At 47.5% G+C, this 14871-nt stretch overlaps 1 protein-coding gene across 5 annotated transcripts in view; it reads right to left on the bottom strand.

Moving 5' to 3' along the window:
• FBXO31 (F-box protein 31) overlaps nucleotides 1-14871 on the bottom strand; it is a 29376-nt gene that overhangs the window by 7850 nt on the left and 6655 nt on the right. For 2 of the 5 annotated variants that reach the window (XM_075101207.1, XM_075101210.1), the window contains 7 exons: nucleotides 13212-13283; nucleotides 10657-10743; nucleotides 6241-6317; nucleotides 4711-4878; nucleotides 3929-4003; nucleotides 926-1035; nucleotides 47-200 (listed from right to left, as the gene is read on the bottom strand). In XM_075101207.1, coding sequence (XP_074957308.1) covers nucleotides 47-200; nucleotides 926-1035; nucleotides 3929-4003; nucleotides 4711-4878; nucleotides 6241-6317; nucleotides 10657-10743; nucleotides 13212-13283 — 743 coding nt within the window. Of the gene's footprint in view, nucleotides 1-46; nucleotides 201-925; nucleotides 1036-3928; nucleotides 4004-4710; nucleotides 4879-5046; nucleotides 5770-6240; nucleotides 6318-10656; nucleotides 10744-13211; nucleotides 13284-14871 lie in introns of those variants that run through there. The other 3 variants (XM_075101209.1, XM_075101211.1, XM_075101212.1) reach the window with 2 other exon arrangements.

The following is a 14871-nucleotide window of genomic DNA, read 5'->3' as shown; positions in this document are numbered from 1 at the left end:
CGAGAATACCTTGACAAGCATCTGAGAGAAAAGAAAATACACTCACGGTGATTTTAGTCCCCTTCGCTTTCTTTCCATGAAAACTCAGCATGACGATCTCCAGCCCGTGGCTCCCATATGTTCCCTTGAAGAGACCTGGCTTTATGAGGTCGTCAGGGCTGCTAGGAGGGAGGTAGATGCGTCGGTATGTCAAGCAGTTGCTGTGCAAAAACCAAAAGGTTAGAGAGGTTAAGAGAGAATTCCTCAACACAAAGAATGTGTTTGCAGTCTGCTCCTCCAGGCAGCTGTCATCAAGGGACAGGCGGGATCTGTGTTTTCAGCAATACCAACAAGCTTAACATTTTGCTTTAGATCTATGCGAGCACTCCCTCCCTTCAGTTCTCTCTACCAGTCCTTATTAGCACACCAGGAGGCTCCTGCAGCAAGGTCACAATAAATCTCCTCACTCCCTGGGATTTCTGGAGAACCTAAGAGTGAAGCATATTTAACCATCTGCTACAGCGAGGTGCCTGCTATTAGAAGTCAGCAGTGATGGTTAAACCCCCCCCCACGTTCTCTGATTTCTGCCTAGCCCACTACAAAGGATACTGCTTACTAATATGGATAATAAGCAGATAGCTCCTTGGGCTCACGGGTATTTGCTCTGTCTTCAAATTAAAGACAGTTAAATGACTCAAAGCCACCTTACTGTGCACAGCTATTGTATAGAACTTGGAACCTTGTTATTACCGCTGTCATTACACCTCATCCCTCTGTAAAACGGGAAAGCACCGTACTTCACCGTATTTTTGCACAGGCCTGCAGAGACACAACGTTCCTCTGGCTGTTAAAGCCCATTGCAAGCACCCCATCTTTGGAACAAATAAGCCACTGTGCTCCTGAAGTTGCCACAGCCTCAATACCTAGAAAGAGCTGGTGCCCTTACTCGTATTGGCTGGTGTAGATGAACTTCATCAAGATGAGCTCTTGCATGTGTTCATGGAAGATGTCTTCCAGAGTCCGACCCCATTCTTCCCTTAGCCACGTCCGGAATTCCTGCAGCACAGGAAGAAGCCAAAGGGGGAAGATAAAAGCATTCCCTTTGCAACAGCGATGTACCACAACATGACTTCACCTCGTCAGCACAATCCACCAGCAGAGGCACAGAGTGGGCATAATCTCTGCCAAAGGCAAAGGATCATGGCTGGATTTGGGAACAAGCACGTGTTGCTACAGAGCTGGCCTGGAAACACGCTTAACAAGTAGTGATAATGGTAACTGCCCTGTGCTTGCCAGACTCCACACAACAAACATGCTTCCCTTCAAATAAATCACAGGTAGAACCAATATGCCTCCTCAGAATAAAACCATAAGCATCACCCGTTACTGCAAAGTAGCTGATCTACTACTACTTTACATCCAGACTTACCTTGCGGTAACTCATTTGTGTGCCCATAAGCTCACTCCTGTGTCCTATCGTGGCATGTTAAACATGCTTTTGAAAGGCACTGAAGATTTAGGTTAAATCCTGCTGATTTAATACCAATGCATCTAAATCCAAAGAGTGCCTTGAAAACATCTCCTCAAGTACCTCTACACAGCTCTGACAAGTTAATACCCTACCACGAGTTAGCGTGATAACAGCTTACACTAAGATTGCAGCCCACCAAGTGATATTCCAAACCTGCTTTCTTTATCTTCTAAAGCCAGATCCTCCAATTACCATAATGCCACGCACACTTAACGCAGTGCTTTGAAAGTATTAAAGCATTTCTCATCTGCTACAGAACCAGAAAACACTTAACTAAACCTTTCACCCAGCTGTTTCCCATCAGTAGACAGACATTTTAAAGCATTTGTTTGAAGCAACTGAAATATCACATTTGTCACGTTTAACTAGCTGGCAGCAAACACCACTACCTGGAACAGGTATTAGCTGAGGCTTCTCATCCCGACATTTATACCTGCACCTTAAAACATGTAGTTTGAGTCAGGAATCTGCCTTACTGGATATAACTGACACAGTGTCATGGTTTAGCCCCAGGCAGCAACTAAGCACCAACGCAGCCGCTCGCTCACTCCCCCCTGGTGGGACGGGGGAGAGAATCGGAAGAGTAAAAGTGAGGCAGCTCATGGTTTGAGATAAAGACAGTTTAATAGGTAAAGCAAAAGCTGCACACAGAAGCAAAGCAAAACAAGGAATTCATTCACTCCTTCCCACGGGCAGGCGGGTGCTCAGCCATCTCCAGGAAAGCAGGGCTCCATCACACATAACGGTTACTTGGGAAGACAAACGCCATCACTCCCGATGCCCCCCTTCCTTCTCCTTCCCCCAGCTTTATATACTGAGCATGACGCCATATGGTATGGAATATCCCTTTGGTCAGTTGGGGTCAGCTGTCCCGGCTGTGTCCCCTCCCAGCTCCTTGTGCACCCAGCAGAGCATGGGGAGCTGAAAAAGTCCCTTGACCAGTGTAAGTGCTACTTAGCAACAACTAAAACATCTCCACATTATCACCGCTGTTTCCAGCAAAACTCCAAAACACAGCCCCATACTAGCTACCAGGAAGAAATTTAACTCTATCCCAGCTGAAACCAGGACACACAGATAAACAACCAAATGAAGCTCTTAATCCCTCGACCAAGACGACAGGCACTAGAAAGGTGTCCCACTGACAAGCAGGTAGGTATTCAAATGCAGCTGGTACTCGGTATTAGGCCTGTGTCTCTGAAAGATCTGCATTATACACACAGCAATAGCACAGAGATCAGTGGCTGGTGACCGCTGCATGGCATCTTTGGGCAGGCCTGCTATCAAACAGGAATGGTGTCACAGCATGGGACGAAAAAGGGTGCTGGGGCTCAAAGAGCACCTTGCCACACAGAACTGCCTAAAGCAGCTTTTTGCTCGACAGGATGGACATAACAGCCTACTCCAACACTCCGCTACATGTTGAGGTAAGGCACGGGGTCTCCACCCGGTCATTCTGCAGGTGTAACACTGAATTGATCCCATACACTGGATCCTTAAACCACTCCTTGGCAAGTACAGAAGAGGTTCCCCCAGATGCTGCAATTCTTCAAATGTGGTCACGTTTGACCAGTGGCCAGTTTGATTCAAGCCACAGATTAATTCTACTCACTTAAAAAAAGACCATAGTAAATCAGCCAGAGGCTACCAGCCTGGGTTTTCATGTATGTTCAGATATACGGAAACTAGAAGGCAGAAGACCACCTCCCAGACCCCAGTGTTAGCTAAGGGCTTCGGTAAGGCAGCAATGCTTTATCTCCAGAAAGGGGACTGTTGTGGTTTAGCCCCAGACAGCAACTAAGCCCCACACAGCCACTCGCTCACTCCCCACCTCCCAGTGGGACGGGGCAGAGAATCGGAAGAGTAAAAGTGAAAAAGCTCATGAGCTGAGATAAAGACAGTTTAATGAGTAAAGCAAAAGCTGCACACACGCAAGCAAAGCAAAACAAGGAATTCCTTCCCTCCTTCCCATGGGCAGGCGGGTGTTCAGCCGTCTCCAGGAAAGCAGGGCTCCATCACGACTAACGGTGACTTGGGAAGACAAACAGCCTAAATTTGAGTATCTCCCCCTTCCTCCTTCCCCCAGCTCTATGTGCTGAGCCTGATGCCACATGGTGTGGGACATCCCTGGGGTCATCAGTGGGGGTCACTGTCCCGGCCATGTCCCCTCCCAACCCCTTGTGCCCCCCCAGCCCCTTGCTGGTGGGGTAGGGTGAGGGGAAGGAAAGGCCTTGGCTCTGTGCAAGCCCTGCTCAGCAGGAGTGAAAACATCCCTGGGTTATCAACGTTGTTTCCAGCACAAATCCAAACCACAGCCCCATGCTAGCTATTAGGAAGAAAATTAACTGTATCCCAGCCCTAACCAGCCCAAGGACATACAAGCAGCCTTAACGCAGACTCTTGGCAAAGCACTCTTACCTCTTGCCTTCCACCTGACATCCGATGGTGATCTGTCTGGTTGCATTTTGTGGAGAACTCGTCCTTCTTTACAATCTGTAGTTACCACGGAGAAGAATTTAACAGGTTACAGACCTGTTTAGAGACGCCTAGGAAGATGTAACTAAGCAGCTTAGAGTAAATGCTTTACACAAGTGTTACTGAATTTGCTACAACAGAGAAATCATGAAGTGATCCCGAGTGCATCAGCTATGGAACAGAGGAATAAAACCCCAGTGCATTCTAATGAAAGATAGTGGTTCTAAGTCGCTTCTATATTTGAGCTTCCTTCTCCAAAGAAAAAGGAAACAACCTCTCAGGAAGCGTTTCAAAGCACCCAATATACTGAATGGATGCTACATCACCCTCCCAAGGTCTCACCTTAAAGAGCTGTAAAAGAGAACAAGTCTGTGTCTGCTTGGACACATCCACCAGCTGCACGAGGCCATTTTCCCCCAGCCTGTACATGTACTGGTGCTCCCACCCTGCCACCCTGTTCCAGCCCAACAGAAGACAGTATAACAGCCTTGCTGTACTATTGCCAGCAAACAAATTCAGAGCACGGAAAAGCCCACACAACTTGTCAGACACATAATGAGCGTAAAGCTGGCATCCACACATACAACAAGGTGGTGAAAGCAACATCCCTTAAATAAAATTCTCATACAGTTTTTTGCTGAAATCACTTCCAGAGCCAATGTTCATGCACACACACACACACACACACTGCACTTAGGACAGATGTTGAAAGAGCTAGAGCTCACCTGGATGTGGCCGTTATGAGGTCCCTTATGACCATACATACACTCAACCGTTGCACATTTCCTCTCCATGAGATGAATCCTGAAGAGGGGTTTGAATCTCATGGGATCATCAACGTGAGGGTCATGAGGTGGCAAGTACATCCACCCGATGATGAACAAACCGTCTACCTGCAGGGGGACGGGAGACAAAGAATACAAGATCAGCCTTGCATGCTTTCTGTTGAGTTTGCAGCAAACAACTCCAGGGCCTATTCTGCAACAGAACAGGAGCTGCAGAACAGCTTGCTGCATTTCCAAACTGCTTTCCAGCCATTAAACCAGACCACATGCACTCACAGCACACCCTTGGTGAAGAGGGAGAGGGTTTCTTTACGAGGCTTTCTGCACCACTGGAAAACAATCAGGCCTTTATTACTGCAAACGACTTTGTGACGGGTGCTTCGTGCGCAGGATCCAGAGGGAGAGACCGCACTGAAGAGACCACACAGCTAGACAAACTCTAATTGGTTTGAGGGCTCATGCTGGCAGATACTCGAATAGACGAATTCTGCTCCTCATGATTATCCGCGCCTTTTGGACAAGGAATTATTTGGCTCTATTACTCACAGACAGCACAGGAAGCAACAATCTCCTCTGCTGAGAGGTACAAGTGCCAGCCCTCTTCCTGCACGCCTAACAGAATCCTTCCCCTCAAGCCCTGCAATTCCAGAGAAAGGATATTTCCTAAGCAGAGAGATCTGAGACAAAAGCAGAGCAGCGCCACGGAGGCACACTTGTCTTTATAAGGTCACAATACCATCTAAGTATTGGTACACTTGGATGCACTCTTATACCAGTTCATGGAACAGAATCTTGCAAAACCCAAAGGCCTCATGATTTGTTATGCTTCAACCTGTCAGCTATTGACCCTCGGTGCAAAGAGCAAGGGCTTCAGGCAGGTCCAGCTCTCACCAGCGCAGAGTCAAGCGTTGTACATCAACTGCTCTCCCCAGCAGCACAAGAGCTGACAGACTCCACGGGTCTTGCACCGGTCATGCACCAATATTGCTACATCTGATGCGTTAGTCTTAGACATGGCTGGTGAAAAGCACAGCAAACTACAGGAGGGAGAGGTGCATGAACACAAGCACAAAACCCTCTGCAAAATGTTCAGCTGCAGGCCAAGATAGTGCAGTAAGCGATGGGCCAATGCTGAAGCCTTTGCTGTACTCGATGCACAAGGAATGGACTCCTGTGCCAGCCACTGGAATATCAGCATTAAACTCTAAATCAAGTCTTTCCCACTGCTCGTGTTTTCTGCGTGCTTCTGCGGCTGTTTGGAGCACAGCTGAAAAACAAAAAGACTGTCTGGAGAAAGGCGGCGATGATTTAAAGATCCAAGAAGCAGCCTCTGGGTCTCAGTCACTTGCTTGAGGGATGACTGTTGGGACTTCTCAATAGCACGGAGATGGCAACCAGGTCTAGAAAGCGGTATACAAAAGACTCATCAGTCCTCGACACCACAGCCCCCAGAATGAGGTGCTCACTCACCACCACGTTCAGCAGTCCCCCATAGGGCCCGATGTCCGGCTGCCATAATCCCAGGATGTGTCGGTATCGGTGCAGCACTAGGGAACAGTGAGACACTGAAGTGAGCACATCACGCTAAGGAATTGGGATTTGGGGAAATAAAATAAAAGGAGGACTGCTACCAGACTGCGCACAACACTGGCCAATACCACCCACAACTGCCTTTCCTAAGGAAAACCGGTTACACCCAACCACAGCCAGGCAGTTCTGAACTGAGGCCTCCCACCGGTTCACACAAATTTATGTTTTTTCTCTGTAGCCCTGCTCCTGGCCCAGTGCAGGGGCAGGAGTTACTTTCCAGGACTTTTACAGAACCAGACACCTCTCCAGGAATTCTCAGAAAACTTTTGCGACATGGTCCCGTTAATGCAAATCACATGATATACCCAGAGCTAAAAACAAATAAAGTATCTGCCATCTCCAGTTACCAAAAACGCACCTGATGCCTCAGACTGCAAAGCAACAGAAAATAAGGAAAGGCACAAAAGCAGTAAGGGAAATTTGAATATTTTCAAAGAATTTCCCCACCCTGTAGAGACAAACTTGTCTCCAGAGCTAAGCATCCTTAAAAACAGCCACTGAGAGAGCATGGGCAAAGCGCACAGACCATGCCAGTTCAGGAGATCTGGTGATGTTACCAGGTCAGTAACGGCCTTAAAAATTCTAAGTAAGCTGCTACGTTTCAGCAGTGCCTAAAAGCTGCTTCCAAGTCCCTCTCAAAGCCTACTGCAGCAGGTGAGGCTTCCCCATTTCTCAACTCAGAGCTGGGTGCACTTTCAATCCCAGTGAAACTGAAAGACAAGGAGGAATATTTTCAGCAAGCAGGAGAAAATGCCCATTACAGAACGATCTTAACTAAGCTTTCCTCAAGAGAGGAGGTTTGAGATGCTACTTGCCTCCAGTCCTCACACGTTCAGCCATGAATTCTGTCCATACAATTTCCTGACGTGACCAGTAATTACCTTCACATGAAGACATTACACAAAAGCTGGCATTTTGGGTGGGAAGAAGAGGATGGAGATTATTTCTAAGATGGCAAGAAGATACTACACTTGCCTTACAATGACGTTCGTGGCCAAGTCAGAAGGCCACAGGACTGGCTTGAATAATGGGTTTTGCTTTGCATCAATTTATAAGAAGAACTGTATTTCAGTGCAGCTGTTACAACAGCTTTGTTTCATTAACTGCTTAAGATAGCAAGAACTATAGGAGTGTTTTCATTACACCAAAGCAGAGAACTTCCACAGAGGTTTAGGACAGCGGGGAGGGTTGTCCAGAGCTGCTGCCAACTGGCCTGGAGGAGCCTTTTTCCTGTGCAGTAAACAATTTAAGATTGATGGCCTGATTTCACCCAAGTGAACCGACTGCAGCACAAACAGCTCTACAGCAAGCAAGCAAACCGCATTCCCAGTCTTCTCGTCTCAGTTTAGTAATTACATATTAATAAATGGTATGTACATAAGCCGCTCCACCCACCACAATCTGCCTTCTACCCTCTCTGGCATGGAGCTGATAAAACCCAGCTTTTTTTATATATATATTTTTAGGACAGAAAACTTGGTGCTAAGCTATCCAAGAGTGATGAGGATGTTCCTCCTCCCCCAGCTCCTATCAGAAGCGCTTTCAGAGCTGTAGCTACAATCAATGGACTTTCCAATAGCACCAAAAGTATCTGCTTGACAAGGCAAGCCCTTCCACTCCAAGGCACATGCCCGTCGAGGGCAGTTTGTGTGCTCCCTTTGAGTAAACAGCCGGCTCCAGCCACAGCTCAGGTCACCAGGAGCCGAGTTTGGGAAACGTGGCTGAGTCACAGACAGAGCCTGCTTCACCATCTGCCCCGACCACCCAGAAAACTGGGGCTGCAAAGGGGTGAAGGAGGCCAAAAAATCCCATTCACCTCCAGAAGAATCCTACCCACTGGAGAGCAGCTTCTGTGCTTAGCTTGCACCACTACTGTGGGCGGCTCTTCTCTTTTTTAAATTTTTTTGAAAAGCCAGCTGTTTGGCACCACAGAATTCTCCAGATTTGCTGACGGGATACAGGCAGCAATGCGAGCAGCACTTTACCCAGCCTCACCCCCCCTACACACCAACGCCCATAGCAGGGACACCTTAAGGGACACGCTGCCTCCCTCACTTGCTCAGGGTGCTGTGGCCTCCTCCTCCTCCTGTTCTTTCAGGAAAGGAAGTTACTAGGGAAAATACTGGTACTTGGCCAAAGGCCCAAACAAGTCTCAAAGCAAAAGCACAGCTCCATTTTCAGGCTTGGGGCGTCTCTGGGCTCCAACGAGCCAGCAGCTACATTCATTCCAGGAAGAATCTGATGAATTCCAGCTCTGGCTCTCCCTGGCGGGAGACAGGATGGATCTGATAGTCATTTTCCTCCCTGTTCCTCGAAAGAAAACAGCACTTGGGTCTTTCTCCAAGGTTTTCCTTTGCTATGCATGCTGCCTGTTTTTCTCAATCTGGAAGAAGCTTCTTGCCTACCCAAATTTCTGAGCCCAAATCCTGCCAAACGGAGCAGAAATACATCCACCGGACACTTCAGTACAACTCCCACTCAGCCTGGATAATGCCGATGCTGCCATAAGCAGCCCTGCACGCTCTTCAGATGGGAAGGCAGCCCAAATCCAGCTGGGGATGGGCCAGGCAAAGCAGTGCATGCCCGAGCTCCCATCAACAGAAAGCTGCCTGGGAAAGGTGTAACGCCTGTGCTCTTTGTTAGAGTTAGACCCAGGACACTGCGCAGATCACAGCGATTCAAGCAAGCATCACAGCGCTGGCACACCACAGACACCATAGGTGTGAACAGACAAGTTACAACCCCAGAACAGGTTGTTAAAACAGGAGGAGAGCAGATGCTTTCAGATGTTACTGTTTTAACTAAATCTCGTTTTATTACCTGTGTCCAGCTTGGGCAGCACAGGCAGAAAAATGCAAAAAGCCTAACGTGGGAGCTTTCAGTGAAATCTGCAGCCTATAAGCAGAGGTAGCTCACTTGGACTGGAAAAGACCTAATCCACTATAACTCTCTTGGACTCTCAGGATGCAGCAAGATATCTAGAAGCAAAATGAGTTGGAACAATGTAAGCAGTTACTGCCCTCCAGCTGGTGATAACTGACCTGCTAGTGGAAAGAGCTAAGTGTCAGCCAGGCTCGCTTAAAACCCTGGGGAAAGCGATCTGAGCTGACCTGGCTAACGCTGCATGAATATGAGTTAGGGAGCACTCACGTGGTAAATCCTGGCAATACGGTCTTAATACACAGGAGGGGGAAAAGAGGGAAATGGGCAATCGCATATTAAACCACACTGGCTGCTCCCTAAGTAATACAACACACCCCTAGAGAAAAGGGGCATGAGACATCACAAGTTTGGGACTGCAGCTAAAGAATTAACAGCTGAGGGAACAGCACAAAATGCCATTTCAGAGCCACCACAAATGGTACGTTTGGAGCAAACACCCAGGTAACAATCAACAAAGGAATCCCTCATCCATGCTCGACTGCTTTCTTTAGCACAGGTAAGCCTGCAGCATCCACTCCGCTCATTAACATGTGCAAAAAACTACATTCCCAAGCACCAGTGAGTTAGGAAGTTGAGCCTGCAGAACTATGCAGACCCAAAGAAGCATTAGAGACAGCTCAACACGCCCTCCAAGCACCAAGCAGTACTGGCTTCCTTAATCAACGTAAACTAATCAGTATTTCCCCACCAACTCCTGCAGAACAGTGAGCGTTTTACTCCAATGTTTTACTGTTCTTCCCTCAACACAACATCAGGAGGGAAAGAACTGTTTACCCAGAGCAGCTTCTGGACTGAGAAAGGCAAATCACAGTCTCTGAAGCATGAGCAGAATACTTCCGAGCGAGGGAGATGGTGGTTAAAAGGATACACTGGGCAGGGAGGGAATTAGTATGGGAACCCTCAGCATTTTTCACTGGGAAGGGCTGTGGAACTAAATGCAGCTCATCTGGATCAAGACAAAGCTTTTTTGCAGTCCACAGCTTATTTGAACTTGCTTATGGAAGCGCTCACCAGGGTACCTGAGTACTTCCTTCTAAGAGAGAAGCGATCCATGACGAACAGAGTGAGTGCTCCCCTACTGTGAACAGAGACCCTCCTTTTTGCACCCAGTCAGGACAATTTTCTAACTCAAAGCACTGCAAAAGCAGACCAACATACCTCATTGCCTGCCCTACTCCCGCCATCACTGCCAGAACGCTCCACTAACATACAACAGAAAGAACTGACTAACCAGCACCCTCCGTACTGTCCCAAGGTCCACCCCAAAAAAAATTGCTTCAAGCAACGTCACACTCCATGCAGCATCTTGTGTGTGCTTAGTGCGGGAAGCATCAGCCAGCAGGAGGTACGTACGGCAGGTGTAAACATCTCTGTACTCCATGTGCTCGTAGTCGGGAAGGATTTTCATAAAACGCCCCGACTTCACTCGTGGGTTTATACCTGAACAGACACAGCAGGGTAAGTACCAGCAAACTCTGCTCCACTGTAACCAGCACGTAACAGTACGATGAATCTGGACCAGCCACGCAGGAGAGTCAAGCTCGCTTTTGACTGTACTCCCAGTTGTGGTGCACCGTTTGTTTCCATCAGCCCCAGGCTCAGATATACTCGGTTGGCAGGATTAACTCACACAGAACTCGGCGTGTTCAAGATTCCCACAGACAATATTTACAAATGGCATCTGGTGAATACCAAGTGGAAGCAGGGTCCCCCTCAAACTCTGCAGCATGACTGTAACGAGCACCACTGTCTCCGTAAGACCACGTAGGCCAAGTAGCTACAAAGATGGTAGCCCAGGCCTTGGATTAGTTATATTTTCTAGCACTTAGGCTCAGTTCCCCATTTCCCACTCTACTTCTTACAGAATCCCGCTCACTAGACAGAAAAGTGCATGTGAGTCCTGCCAGCAGCCCCAAATTAACTCTTCTGCAATTAAAGAAGTTTATAGGACAGTAGAGAAAACGGGGTCACACCACTAGGAAACCGTTCCACTAAGTGTTTGTAACAGGGCAAACGGCTGAATCTGAGCAGGAGAGCTAAGAAGGTGCATCCCTGAAAGCCAGAAAACAGCTGCCAAGCATTCTGACTTCAGAGTAACCATTGCTAGTTAGGATTGCTGAATGGATATGGACAGCCTTTACTCCCAAATACAATAAAGTCTATCACAGAGGTGGTTCTCACACGCCAAGTGCCACTCTTTGCTAATGGATGCTATGGATTCAGAAACTACTTTGGTGCAGAGGAAGACTGGAAACATCTGTGTAAGGCAGATTCTGTTGAGGGCTATTAAACCAACAAACTGGGTAAGACTGGAAATCCCCCAACCTGAAAACAGCCAGAAGCTGGGAGAGTACTTAGGAAAGTATTAAATAGGCTTGCCCTCTTCTTGGTCTTCCCTGGGTGACTCACAGCCATGGCTGGGAGATACAGGACTGGGCTAGAGAGAGACCATTGTGCAGAGCCAGTAAGGCCATTTTTACATATAACTTGTGTATAAAAAAAAGCACTAACCATCTCTTTAATATACCTGAACCATGAAACTATAGGAATGAAAAAGTCTACAGGTCATGAAGACGTGTTCTGCCATTTAGGACTGGCAATGCAGAATTAAGATCCGATAAGGTATGTGCTGTATGCCTGCTGCCACACCAGTGTCATACAGAGACACCGGATTGAACGGGAAGGAAGGGAGGCCTCAAGCACTAACAAGACTTCTCTGTGGGCATTTAAGTGCTGGCTCAGCATCTCTCAACCCTCCCACCTAGGAAAATTAAACGGTTCCGGTCTTAGTGTATAAATAGGTACAGAGGGACACTAGGTGATGAAATAATTTGCCCGTGGATGCTCAGCAATCCTATTACAGATGGGATTAAAACCCTTCTACCTGTTCTTTTTTCCAACATTAAGATCAATGCTTGAGCTCATCACTGCTTCACGGTTCAGCAAATACAGTACATGCAGATGCTGAGCCAGATTTTGGATCTGCAAAGCCTACACAGACCTCTCGTGACCGTAACTTGGGTCATTTACAGCTTTTGTTTCATAAAGCAGGACCTTATTTGAGCAGCCAGAAGCCATAGTTCACGTGCTGCAGGTTAAATCTTGTTCTTTACCCTACAGACCACAGGCAACTCCCTTACAAAATCTGTGGTGGGGATCCAAGACCACACAGCCTGGCAGTGCTGGTACGGGAGCTCTTGGGGGGCTTCGTGAGGCTCCCTGAGCAACCAGTTCAGCTTCTGACTGCAAAGGGCAAGATCTGGTGACGGGGAGACAGCCATGGATCACCATGGATCCAGGCCTCAGCCTACCTCGGTTTCCCTCCTCTGATGATGCCCCCCGCCTCCTCCCCGCCCTAAGAGAGGAGGTGTGCATCTACTTTGCAGAAGGCACGCTGGGTCTAAGGAGCTGGGGTCCCACTCCCACAGATGTTCCTAAAACACACCAACACCTCGGCAGAGGCCCAGCCCTGCCAGGCTCTCCTCCTTCAGGAGCAGCCCAGAGGAACGCTCATCCCTTTACCTACAGCACTTTCCTGCTATTGGCACATAACGGCATCCTTTCACTGAGACAGAAACTCAGCTACACTGGGGCACAGGAAGCCTCCAGCTATGAAAAATATCAGTTCATTCCTTAGCAAGATCTAAAAATGGCAAAACAGGGAAGGATGAAAAACCCTTCATTATAAATTTAAAGTACGTGCTCTTTTCCTACATCCCAATTCTTCACATCTGCTTAGTATTAAATAAAACCCCAAAAATGGCCACTTCACAGTTGAAACCCCTGCCATTAGAAAGTAAGTCCAAGTAAATTATACTGTCGAAGTTTAATAAATATTTAACACATATATGCTTTCAAAACTGGTACTGAGCAAGGACACACAGATCTTTATGAGCTTCATCACTTACGTTTGGCATAAACGTCTTGACAGGACACTCCTGTGATCTCCAATTTCCGCAGGTTTTCACAGACGCCATATTCTGCAATGACACAAATAATAACGTCAGCTCTGGCACAAAGGTGTTTGCTACCCATGATCTTGGTATCTGCTGTCTGAACAAAAATGAAATCTTATTAGGTGCATTCTTGGAAGCTGCCACATTAGGCCAAGAATCTTACTGCTGCTTTGAAGAGAAACAGAAAACTAGATGTAATTATGTTGCAGTTTGGGAACCTAACACATTTTACAAGAAATGCCTGCAACAAACACACCATAAGGAACATACAAACACAGCAAAGTTACAGATGCTTACACCTAGACCAGAAAGAGCGTGAAATGTGGAAGACGTACTCATTCCAGCAGGGACTGTATGCCCGTTTAGATCAAATCATGATTGTGTGTAGTAATTATCTACTCCCACTGAGGCATCCAACAGGGAAAACTGCTTATTAGGATCTTAAGGAAAAGGTCACAGACTTTAAAAAGAATGAAATGGAGACATAAAAACAGGCATCAGCATGTACAAGGATGGTTACACTTGAAAGCAGATCAGATTGAGATGGGTCTGTTCTACGCTCAAACGCCTTTGATTGCTTACAGAACACCCTGAAAACAAAGCAAACCAGAGATCTTCAAGGCAGCTTTGAAGCAGAAAATGAGATTCTCTCATTTCATTTTCAGGAAGTCAATGCCAAACTTCTAAGAAACTTAAAAAACATAAAAGCAAGTACTAACATCTCAGTGCAAGAAATCCTTAGAAGACCAGAGGGAGGAAATGAGAGGAGGGAGATCCCAAAAAATCATCAGCAACCAAAACCACCCTGCTGCAGTGGCCCCGTTAGATCTCAGTAAGGAAAACTACCTTCCTTGACATCAAAGACATCTATACCACAGATCAAACGCCAGCTTTCCTTCGCAATGCCAAACACCTGCCAGATACTTGATGCGAAAGCGTATCTCTGTAGACCCTCATCAAGCCATTAAATGCGAAACTTATCCTTGGTTGAGCTTCCTTGAATTAACCATCTACTGTGGCTGCCAAATACCACTGCCTAATGCTGGTAACCTGCTGCAAACTGAGAACTCATTTCTCATCTATGAGAAAAACAGAAGTTTCCCTGAATGAATTCAGCCTCCTCCTGTCTATAAATACACTTGTGGTACACGTACACGATGATAAAGCTTCCTGTCAGCCCGCCTACGGGGAATACAGGTCCTGCATTACATCGCTTCGGGTAAGCGGCAAGTTCGATACAGGTAAGAGTGGGCAGAAGGTACAAACACATTGCCCTTCACTAGAAGACGCAGAGGTCGGCGGCGACGTCCCTTCTGACTTCCGCAGCAAAAGCCAGAGGAAGCTCTAAGCATTATCAAACACAAGGCGGGATGAGGAAGCACAATCAGCCAGAGAGCAGGCAGACGAGCCTGCAGGAGGCTACATCCAGCCCAGCACAAACAAGCTGTTTAGCGCTGGGCTACAGCCAGCTGCCCCGACACAGCCGCTCTGCAGATTCGCGAAACCAGAGCTCTGCCGGAGGCTGGAAATTGAGACCCACCCCGCAGGTCACCCCCTGTCTATCCCTCCTGACCGACTTCTCACGGCTTTCAACCACCGGTCTGCACGTGTA

This window comes from Phalacrocorax aristotelis, chromosome 8 (genome assembly GCF_949628215.1).
Source record: "Phalacrocorax aristotelis chromosome 8, bGulAri2.1, whole genome shotgun sequence".
NCBI lineage: Eukaryota > Metazoa > Chordata > Aves > Suliformes > Phalacrocoracidae > Phalacrocorax > Phalacrocorax aristotelis.
Note: the sequence above shows the minus strand (reverse complement) of the source record. Positions and strands in the feature narration are given on the sequence as shown.